Source organism: Limulus polyphemus, unplaced genomic scaffold, assembly GCF_000517525.1.
Source record: "Limulus polyphemus unplaced genomic scaffold, Limulus_polyphemus-2.1.2 Scaffold327, whole genome shotgun sequence".
Taxonomy (NCBI): domain Eukaryota; kingdom Metazoa; phylum Arthropoda; class Merostomata; order Xiphosura; family Limulidae; genus Limulus; species Limulus polyphemus.
In genome coordinates, this window is record NW_013665937.1 from 363,741 (window position 1) to 375,842 (window position 12,102).

General features: G+C 29.5%; 1 protein-coding gene across 2 annotated transcripts in view; it reads left to right on the forward strand.

The window, feature by feature from the left end:
- The first annotated feature begins 38 nt into the window (after positions 1-38).
- The window catches only part of LOC106457410 (patatin-like phospholipase domain-containing protein 2), a 26,100-nt gene continuing 14,036 nt past the window's right edge, over positions 39-12,102 (forward strand). The window contains exons 1-6 of one of the 2 annotated variants that reach the window (XM_013916824.2): positions 39-127; positions 2,496-2,677; positions 6,025-6,257; positions 9,539-9,604; positions 11,070-11,219; positions 11,840-11,957. In XM_013916824.2, the coding sequence (XP_013772278.1) occupies positions 2,518-2,677; positions 6,025-6,257; positions 9,539-9,604; positions 11,070-11,219; positions 11,840-11,957 (727 nt within the window). In that variant the 5' untranslated portion in view covers positions 39-127; positions 2,496-2,517. Of the gene's footprint in view, positions 128-184; positions 275-2,495; positions 2,678-6,024; positions 6,258-9,538; positions 9,605-11,069; positions 11,220-11,839; positions 11,958-12,102 lie in introns of those variants that run through there. The other variant, XM_022383329.1, reaches the window with a different exon arrangement.

The window sequence follows — 12,102 nt, forward strand, 5'->3', positions numbered from 1 at the left end:
TAGAGGACGTTCCGCGAGCTTGAATGGTTTCAACTTTCAATCAAATGCTGATTCACACGGTTGCTGGTAACGCTAAAGTGGTAACGCGTTTCTGTTGTCATGTTACTTATGAATATGATGTAACTTTGTAAGTAAAGCGTGTTCTTTTGTGTGGATTAATGGTACAGTTTCATTTTTATTTACTTGACGTGGGTTTTCAAGATATTTAAAATGCTTTACGGTGTAATACTGCTAGCATATTCCTGCCAGAACATGGTATTAATATTAATGAAACGTAAGTTAAATTTAAAGCTTGTACTACAGTCTACAATACTGCTAATAATATAATAACAAAAGTAACATTAATATTACTCATTTACTGTTAGTTGTAACGTTATCAATACAACGTCAGGACTTAGAAGTGTAGTATCGTTATGCTTGGTAATATTACTAATACTATTAGTATTATTATTAGTACAAATACTTGTAGTCAGTATACTCTACGTAGCATAAACATACTCTCGTTGTTACGCTTCCAGATTGTTATTCACTCATTGTTACATAGTTCAAGTAGACATTTTTAGCCATCAGCTCTTCACAATGTAGTATAGGTAAATTAAAGCAAACCTAAAAGTAGAACTAGTTGTAGTATAACTATAACTTAAGTTATAGGTACAAGCCTATTCCTGTAATACATTATAGTTATACAAGCTGTATTCTTCGTTGTTACAGTTACAATAACTTCGTTATTACAATAACAACTTTGTTGTTACAATAACTTATACATAGCATAACAATGTATTTTAGAACAATTATCAGTAAAAAGGTTTTTATAATATTAATAATTTGTAATATTTTTAAATTTTACTAAGAAAGTCTTAAAGATAAATATAATATTAGTAATACATCACAAAACGTAATATTTTAAATCTTTACAAATTACAAGTAGTGCCCTCGTGTTTACAGTGTTAGTTTTGTTTGTTACCTCTTTTATTTGCTTATCTTGACAGTATTAAATAAAATAACTAAGTACTTTGCATAAAATAAATATGTTTTACTCTCTACTTATGTGGAAGACTGTCATTTTTTTTGTGTGTGATAAAAAGTATGTTTTAAAATAATTTTATTTTGAAATTGAATATTTCATGCATAGGCAACACCATTATCTCATGTTTTATTCTAACGGTTTTAAATATATGCAGTGGTAAGTGACCAGTCATTGCACATAAATTATGATTTGAAATGACAGAATTTGTTTTGTGTATGTACTCTCAAACTCAAAGCACACAACAATTTTAGAAAGTGCCATATCAGAGCCAGCTATGTGGTAGTGGTTAAGTCTAGGCAAGGAATAAATATTTTTAAAATAAAATTATTGTAAAACATACTATTTGTTTCAGAAATATACTTGAGTTCTTCATATTAGTGTAAAGAATTAAAAAATATAAATTTTGTTTAATATATTTGGGTATTTTTTGGAATATGCCAGTGCAATAGGAAACAAAAGTAACATACTGAATGGTAGTGTAGAGTAGAAGGTCTTGTTATTGCTCATAAGAGTCCCATTTTGAGACTGTTAAACAGTTTCTTCACAAAAAAGTAATATGTGGACATATGTAAAGCTAAATGAGATGAGATTTTTTTTTGTCTGAGCATTAAGAAGGTAAATCATGTTTTTTTGCAAATTGCATAGTATGGCAGACTAAGAGGCAAACATTTCAAATTGATAAAGTCAAACTCTGGGTCTGATTCTCAGACTGATTAGTACTGTACAGTGATTTCTACATTTTAATAAAAATGAAAAAAGTTATAGGTGATTTTTTTGAGTAAAGAATTGGTAATACTAAACAATTTTCATGTGATTGAATTTATCTAAAAACTAGGTAACATGGTCATATTATAAAAAAAAAAAAGCCCAGATTTGGCCCTGCTGCTAGTAGCCTTAACAATGAAAATGGTAAGGTTTTCTTTTGTACTTTGCTGTCTAACGGTAAGAAGTTATTTAAAATTCACTCTTAAACAAGTTTATAAACTTTGCAACAGTGTATAAATATCATACCCTCTTATAATGTTGAAAAATCACTTGTATAACAAAAATACTAATGTAATCATTTGACAGTTGTTCCAAAATAAAGAAATACTTCAAGCAAATTGGATATCTCAGTATATTAAAAAATGGTGAAGTAAACCAGCTGAAGGTGTGATGGATATTATAAGTGTTAAATATGATTGTACAATGGTTTAGCAAAAACCCTGAAAGAGTATAAATAAATGGTTTTGCACAGGAACAATGAATTGTTGAACAGTAAATTTCTAGTGATTCAGTAAGGCATGTGTTGATGTTAAAGATAAGTTCTAAAGATTTGTTAGACTAGTCTAAAAACAGCGTGATGGATATGCCATTATTGCTTGGACATGTGTTTTTGTTAATGTCAAAAACTGTGTGGAAGTGTCCCATTCATGATTGTTAATTTTAAAGTCATGTTGTAATGAGCATTCTTTCATTTTTTTGGTAGTTAACAAAAAAAAACATAGAAGATGAACTTGTCATTTGCTGGCTGTGGATTTCTAGGAATATACCATGTTGGAGTAGCTAGCTGTTTCAGGGAATATGCACCTCATGTTCTTGTAGAAAAAATTGCTGGAGCTTCTGCTGGAGCTTTAACTGCTTGCTGTCTTATTTGTGAAGTCCCATTAGGTAAGTGTTTATATTTGCTTTTAGCAGTTGACAGTGATCCAGTGGTTGTGCACAGTTGATCTGCTTAAAGAATAATTATTTTGTGTAATTTAGATTGTAAGTAACAAGTTAAAATTGTTCTATCCATTTAGGAAACAGAAGTTTTGTTCTCATGTAAGATAATTGGGTACCTTGTGGTGAATAGTCAGCTGTTTAAACTGTGCAAGCCATGATTAATACCTGATAAATACCAGTAAGCATTGTATGTATTCTGAATAATGTGTAACACACCAAGTTAGTTATGATAATATTGTAGGATTTTATAAACAGAGTTACAGAAATGTCACAGTTATTTGTAATAACATGTGTTGTGTGTGTGTGTGTATTAATATTTCTGACAAAACTAATAGGACTATGAAAAAAGAGCTCAGTAATGTATTTTTATCTGATTGATGATCAGAGAACAGATAAATTTGTGACATCATTACCAGGATAAGTACAAAATAATAATCCTTCTTTGAGATAACTTTATCTACATTATAGTTTTGTCATTTATTTCTGAAAAACATATAGTTTTAAGTCAACATAAAGAGCACATGTAAAATCTTGAGATATTCCTACTTCCTGGTATTGTATTATGTGTGTTAAGGTCATACTTTTACCTATCTGTCTTGCTGGAATAACTTTTTTATTATTCTCATGATTTTTTAAAGTGAGTAGTCTACATCTGGCTAATATACTTTTGGAAAATATGTTTTTTACAAAACTTTAAAAGGAAATTCAGTTTTTGATGAGTCATATGGTGTGCATGTGAGCAACATCTAGTTTTATCTGTTGAACATACCTATACATTTACATGATAACTGGGGAGAGAGAGATTAGTTTTTTTCATGCAAAGTATTGATAACCATTCTTCATAACAATATATACAGAGAATTAGTATCGTATATAAATATATCACATCTTGAGAGTGTTTTAAAAAGTAGCATAGTTCTTAAGTTACTATTATTTCATTGTGTGTGTACGTGTGTTTGTACATTATTATTTGTATTAATCCATCAGTAACTGCTTAGCATATTTTAATGTGTGAGGAAGTAGCTGTAGTATATTAAAAAGTTACTAGACATATATAATAACTTTTCTTAATAAATAGCAACCTGTAATAAAAAGTTTTACATACACATCTTTTTTTTTATCCTCATGGTCTGTAATGAAGACTGTAAGTTGCTGGGGATTTAATGTAATACTGGAATATTTGGAATTCACTATACTCATTATTACAGGCTAGAACATTATTATCTTTACTATGTTTGAAATAATTCACTGATTTATAAATGTATTTATTATTGAAGCTCACTGTTTTCTACAAAATTGTGTTTATTCTAACATTGCTTGAAAGTACCTTTTTAGGTTACTGGAAAATGTTTGCCAGTTACTTTGAAAGTTACTCATAAAAGTGCCAGCCACACTAGGGGGAGACAAGAAAAATTGATATGCAAAATTTATGACTTGGATATAACCACTCAGTTGGTGAGAGTTTCCAGGAAGTGTCATTTTTAATCTCAATCTTTTTAATATACTGTCAAATTTTAGATCCGTGTTTGTAATACTAATTACATTTGCTAATACAAAATGAAAAAATACATATAATAAAAGAAACTGAAATTCTATTTGAACATGATGTTTTTACTTGCTATTTAAAACTTGGGGAATCCCATGGAAAGGTGAGCAGACCAAAAAAGGCTTATCGATTCATAAGTGTGCTTGCAGTCAGCCTTTGTTTTTTAACAATATTCATCATTATTTAGAATTGGTATGAATCTTCATAATCATGTCTGGATTATAAGCTGGTAAAAAAATACCAGTACTATGTGTGGATGGTCACTGGATAAAAACAAAAATTTACTGGCTTTTTGCCAGTTAGCAACAGCTTATTTTGAGCCCTGTGCATGAAACTTTCTCTATAGTCACATCATTCAGAAAATTATTGAACAAAAATAGCTATGTGTGCACAGTTTTTTTTTTTGTGTGTAACAAAAATATTGAATACCGTAAGTAAATTTTGCTGTAAGAAATTACAATGCAGTATTAGTAGTGAACTTTATCTAATTAATGGGCTGTTTTAATGAATAAACATTTTTGTCACAAAACGTAAAACTATAAAAAAATTAATACTAATATCTTTCAGTCTTGCAATACAGGATGAAATTACTAAATAAAAGATACGGTGAACTTAGTTTTTCTAATTTTCTATATTGGAAGCTTTTAGTCTGAATACTGAAACCTTCCTTCATCATGTGAGATGTACAAGAAAATTGACATGTCAAAGGCTTCAGTTTTGCAAACAGAAGCTTATGAAATAAAAAAAACTAAGATTCATTGATTTTTTTATTATGAATAATAACTTTTTCTCAAATTTATTTACAATTACTATTTAAAATGATGAGTTGCATAAAATAACAGGCACTTTAATTTTAGTATGTCTGTTTATAACTGTTTTTGTGCACTCAGTTTCAAAGGCTGATTAAAGTCTGTGCCAATACCCTTTAGGTAATGATGTTACAGTGCCTTAACCATTCTTTTAATGCCATGGGAAGCATAAATAGATAGCAAACAACATTATGCTAAATGTGTTATAGTTATTAGAAAAACATCACAGAACTAACAAGAGCACTACAGTTAAGATAAAAACTAAGTGGCTTGTTAGGACTAACTGTGGCTCATCTTTACCAGTGTTCAAGTAGATAATTTGTGTAAGTATAAGTTTTATCATTATGTTTCTTCACAACAGGAAACATTGCAAACTTTGTCACATGGAGCAGATCAACGTCTTTAACTATATAATAATTCATCAGACTTCTAAATATCAGAAATTTATAATCATATTAAACTGAGTGAGTTGGACTCATGGAATATTGCTAGATTTGGTCCTTGGTGCCATTATTCTCTGGACCCCTGTGTTCACAGTCTAATTTTAAGGGTTAACAGTTTAATAAAATAATAACTTGAATGGTTTCTTAGCTATAACTCTTGGAAATGGTTTGAAGAGTGTTAATTTGTGTACATATTTTAAGCTGTAGTTTAGATATGTAGTTCACATATTTTGTTGTACACGTGAGCTGTTGATGTTGAGAGTGAAATTTCATTAATAAATTTTCTTTTAATACATAAATGTTTTAGCTTATGGGGAAAATTTGCCCACTTTTAGTTCCAAAAACTATTAATCAGTGTTTAAAACTTTTGTGCCATGTTTCATTCATATTCACCAGTGTGATGATTATCCAAATTAGGTTTATGTTCACAATCATGTATTGCAATGAATAATATTTTGCAGTAATGTACATTACTGTTTCAACTTTTTTTTTAAGGGGAAAGTACAACTGATGTACTTAAGATTGCAGTCAAAGCAAGATCTAGAGTATTAGGTCCATTTCATCCAGGTTTTGACATTAACACCATACTTTATGATGGTTTGGTCAAAATCTTGCCAAGTAATGCTCACCTGAGATGCAGTGGGCGATTGCATATCTCCGTAACTAGAGTATCTGATGGAGAAAATGTCTTACTCACACAGTTTGACAGCAGAAAAGATCTTATACAAGTAAGACAAGAACATTTGTTTATAGAATTTCTGATGTAGATAAGACTATTGTAAAATATGGCTCAAAAGTTTGTAGATAAGCCTACAATGAAATATAGTTTGAAATTTTCAATATAATTAGATTATCATATGATACATATATAGCTCAAAATTATTAATTAAGTCAGAAGATTTGGCTATAATTCCATTTGAGTCTCAGACTCTCAATTCTGGTGCTCAAATGTATAATAAAAAACTTGATCTCTTGTGAAATAGATTTAATTTCCATTCATAACATATCATTTATGCTTATTACATTCAGCTTTCACTGGTGATAAAGGAGAAAAGGCTGTAATATTTTGTACAGTAAAAGATACTAAATGTAAATAGAAATGTTATAAAACCAGAAGTAGAATGTAAAATCCTAATATGCTAAATTAAAATCAGACAGGACTAATTATTAGTACCTTTTTGTGTCTATATGTTTACATATCAGAAAGTGAGGTTGATTTATATAATGACTCCTACCAGAGAGCTTCTAAAATCTTTCTTTGACTAGTATAATTGTTTATCAGTTCCATGTCTGTACCGGTAACCTTACATAGTTTTTCAATAGCAAGTGTTAGCTTATACAATTATCAATCACTAAAATATTAAGAGAGCAAATACAATAACTGATAAGTGTGAAAGGTAAGCTGTTAAGATCTGCATTCATGATATTTTGTTTTATATATATGTTGTAAAAGTTGTAAGTAAAAAATAAGTCTGTGATATTGGTTGTTTGTCTGTAAGAAGTCTGCAAAAAAAGTATAAAATATTGATACTGGAAAATTTAAATGTTTTGTATGATAATCTGGAATTGGTTTTAATACAGAAAATAGTTTATATCTTTATGAGAAAGTAGTTTATGTATGTGCTGGAAAATGCTTTGATATTGGATAAAATCTAGTTTACTTTTGTATGCAAGCATGTGATCAGTTTATGTACTTTATAACTGTTCTAAATGTAGATTTTGTTATTTTTAGTAATGCAACTTGGAAATTCTATTAGTTATGTTTCTAATTTCTCATGAATACTGCATATTAAATTATTCAATAAATGGTAAACCAGACTACCACATGCTGTGTCAACAATGGCTGACTTGTTGAAGTGTAAAATAGAGGGCACATCTTCATCCTACAAATCAGCTGTTTGTAAATATTTTAGGTTTAAAGTATTGGATCAAAGTATAATAAGAAAAACTGATTGTTCAAAAACAATATCTAAAACTTATAAGATGGACACCATTTATAAAACTAGAAGAACATCGAACATGGCCACACACACATGAAAAGAAAATGTATTATGTTATAAGAAATGAAGGAAATTAAAGGTAAACTTTTACTAGCTTCATTTTCTGTGGGCAGTAAAGGACACAGTGCTCCTCAACTGAAACTTCAGGAAGCATTTAAAGCAAAATTAAATCTGAGCAGTTCAAGGTTAGAAGAGGTAACAAGAACTATTGGAATATTCATGACTAAGGATATGAAAGGATTTTCAGTGGGATAATATCTGGCTTTAGAAATTTGCTTAAGGGTTTGGAGCCAAGATGTGAGATCCCTTTTAAGATTCACTTTAGTTTGATACTGAATTGAAAGGTGCTTCTTCTGTTGTCCTTGCCGTGATGGATGGACTTCAAGATCTTCTGAAAACTACATTACTATTACTAGGCATTTTATAAACTACAGCTGGAAATGAGAAATTTCATTCTACAAATAATATAGTTAAATTAATTGCATATGGTTGAGTGCATGGTATATGTACTGAAGGAGACTGTATTTTCTTGGGACTTGAAAAAGTGTCCCTCTGTAACAACTGATAATGCAAGTAATGTGGTAAAACTAGAAGAATTCTCACCCTGTGTTAATTTAGCTGTTCAGTAAGGCCTTCCAGTGTTGCAAGATGATGAGTTGTTAGGGCAAGTAAAAATGGTAGTTTCCTTTTTCCATAGAAGATCAACAATAAATACTAAACTGAAAGCAAATCAGCTTATGCTTAAGCATCCTCAGCACAAGATAATTCAAGACATCTCAACAGGTGGAATTCTAGTTTTGACATGCTGTCCTGTTACTTGGAAAAATAGCTCACAAATTTGGCAATATTTATGGAAAAAATAGTTTATATGAATGAATATATTAAACAGTGCCTTTGATATTTTTTGCTTTAAGGTTGATGTTTCAGGTGATCAAAAGTTCCCTTTTAACAAATAAATTTCATATTTCTTCATAAACACAGTATTGGTCATTTTGTATTTTCCATGCTAGAAAATTAACATACGCGTGTATTGTCGTAAAAGACATACAAAATGTACGGAATCATGAAGTAAGCATATAATTACATCCCTTTAATGATGTAGTAGAATATTTTATACATAGGAAACTATTAATATATTCTTTAATGTTTGTAAATGTTTCAGAAAATGTATTCATTATAAAAATTTAATTGTTATGTAGGATTTAAAAATATTTATTTTTCAGTAGCATCTATACCAGATTTAAAATTATGTGAATGAGTAATTCCAGAGCTCAAAATATTTTTAATTTTATACCTCTTTCATTTATACAGGGTGTCCCAAAATGCATATACTAAAAATAATGTTGAATAACATTTTCAGTATTTGAGATAACAACAAAATTCAAAACAAAATATCTTCTGAAGGCTTGTAAGTTTTATTGTATTTAATTAATAAACTTCTACATGTCTTCCATCATTAGCTATAATCAATATAATTCTGCATTCAAATTCTGAGAACACTTGTTCCAACACAGCTCCAGGGATGGATAAGACAGCATCATGGATACAAAATTTCAGTTCCTCAAGATCCCTCGGTTTGTTATGGTAGACTTTTGTTTTCAAAAATCCCCAAAGATAAAAGTCCAAAGGGGTAAAGTCAGGGGAACTCTTCAGGAGTTGTCATTTTACTTGAAAACAGGGTCAGTTCTGAAATCTGAAATGTCCATAAATAATAATGATAAATAATAAAAATAATGATTACTTTAAATAAAACTTACAAGCCTTCATAAGATATTTTGTTTTGAATTATGCTGTTATCTCAAATAATAAAAATTATTCAACTTTCTTTTTGACATATTCAGTTTGGGACACCCTGTTTATAGAAGACTTGTGTAAAGGAAAGGTTTAGTAATTGCATATTGTCATGATTACTTTTGTCCATATTATTACATAACATGAACTTCTATACAGTGTTTTATATATACATTTAATTTATGTTTTACCATATAGAGATTTATTCATTTCTACAGGCTCTTTTATGTAGCTGTTTCGTACCATTCTATTCTGGGCTATTACCACCAAAATTTCATGGAGTGGTAAGTTTTGTTTATATTTTCTCTTTCATAATCTGTGGTTTTTAAGTACATACAAAAACTGTTATTTAGCTCTTCTACTTTAGTGTTACAAGGATAGCTCTTAGTAAACTTATAATTCTATACCCATAATGCCGCGAGAACTCTTCAAAACACACTTTACAAGCCATTTTATTTACACTCTCCAAGTAGTAATAGATTAACCTATATTTCATTGAAGTAATAGCCAGGACTCAACAGAAAGTGTCTTATTCAGTTGTAGCCCATTCTTTGAGAAATATGGTCTTCGATTGGCTCATAGATGTTGACATGGGATTATGATGGCAAATGTAAAATTCAAGTTTATCCCAAAGATACTCATCAATGATTATGATTGGCAATATAGCTTTTCATGATGCCACTGTTAATAGACCTTGATGATAGATGTGCTTGAACTGTTGTTCAGAGAAATGGTCTTTGATAACAATGCTTCTGGTAGATGGGAACCTACTGTTTTGCTTCTTTAAAAGTTGGGAAATTCTTGCCCTTAGCCATTGTCTTGAATACTATTCATGACAGTCATTTGACACATTGTTGATTAGTTTGCTTTGCATCTGCAAATAATGGAAGTGTTTGACAAGCATGTGTGGATCCTATTAAATCTAACCAATCAGTGTATGTGCATTGTTATAAAGGGTGCTATAAAATTTAAAAGCCAATCATATTCAATATATAATTAATTTTGTTCATATTAAATGAGTACAAAAAATTCAACAATTAATTGCAAATCCAATGTTTAACATAAAACAAAAAAGTATAAGAATTAAAGTTTCAAGATTCTTAAAATGTGTTCCTAGTGAATGCAAAAGATTCATAATATTACCATTCTTAAAAGCCTATTGCTATTCATGTCATTTTTACATCAAGAATCACATCGTAGTAAGGACATTTAGGGAGAAACAGTCTGTTTCTTCAGATTATGATACGAAACACTACAGAATGATCTACATTGCTAGAAACAAACTTGCAATTTCAGAAGAAACAGAAAAGCTAAGTTCTGTTCATTCTCATTCTATGAACTGTGTTATGGTAGTGCTGAAATTCTTAGGCATTGTTAGGATAGGAATAGATTCTTTTGTGCATCAAGGACACTTGAACTTGTAAAATTTAAGTGTAAACAGTCACCTGTTCATTTTATCCTTCTAATAAAATATATTTCTTATTCCACAAATATGTTTCAAGACATATCTTAACACTATAATAGTGTTATAAGGTAAGATCTATTAAGTAGGTTTTTAGAAATGGGGAAATTGTAGAATTTTAAGGGTGGCCACTTGATTCAGCATATCATGAATTATCTTCTCAACAAAACGTTTTAAAATGTTTCTTTTAGTTTTAAAAATTTATTGATTTTCACATATTTTTGAGGTAGTTAATGGAAGCTTCTTACAATCCTGTTTGTTGTCAGTTTAATGTTTTTATTTTTCAGGCTTATATGGATGGATGTTTTAGCAACAACCTTCCAATATTAGATGAAAACACTGTTACAGTTTCACCATTTTGTGGAGAAAGTGACATCTGTCCCCAGGATAGCAGTTTCAATATCATGCAGATTAGCTTAGCAAATACTAGCATTGCTGTGAGTGCATTTTCTGTCATTAGATGCAGAAATAATCTATTGGACAGGCTGCTGCTATTCTGTATGAAATATTCTGTAGTGTTGTTGCATGTATGTAGCTCATGCAATTTTGATCAAATGACAAAATCATTACTGATGCAACTATAAGCATGTATGTTGTCCCTTTGATGTTATTAGAAATAATGACTTTTTATAATGTGTTGTTTCTATGTTTTACTTTGAAAAAAAAATATATATATATATATATATATATCTATATATAAAGTTTGTGTTAAATTGTTCAGTTGCTTCATTTAAGATAATTGTTTGTAAGTATCAGTGTGGCAATACAAGATTTTATTAGAAAGTTCACTATGAGCAACAGAATTGAAACTTATGACTTGTAGTAGAAAATTCATCATTTTTTGGTGAGTTGGTTCTAAAAATATTATACTCATAAATGCAGAAATTAATGACATTTCATACATGTGTGTTATTATTCTGAGTCATACAAACTGGTATGTTTTCAAACTTTTATATACTTAAAGAAACATATGGATATTAATTGTATTTGCCATTATTCATTTAAAAAAATGTGTATTTATTGTTCATAATAATGTGAGTCTTTTTATACTGTATAGATTTCACCATCCAACTTGTACAGATTTACAACAGTTCTGTTTCCACCTCATCCTGAAATTCTCAGTAAAATGTGTCAGCAAGGTTTTGATGATACCTTGAAATTTCTACAAAGACACAGTAAGCATTTTTTAGTGGGAAATTAATGGAAAAGACAAGCCTTATGTGCTGAATTTTTATTTATCAAAATAAAATATATTAAAATATTAACAAATGCTTCATACATTTTCCTTTAACTAATATGTATAAAAAATACTGGCTATTT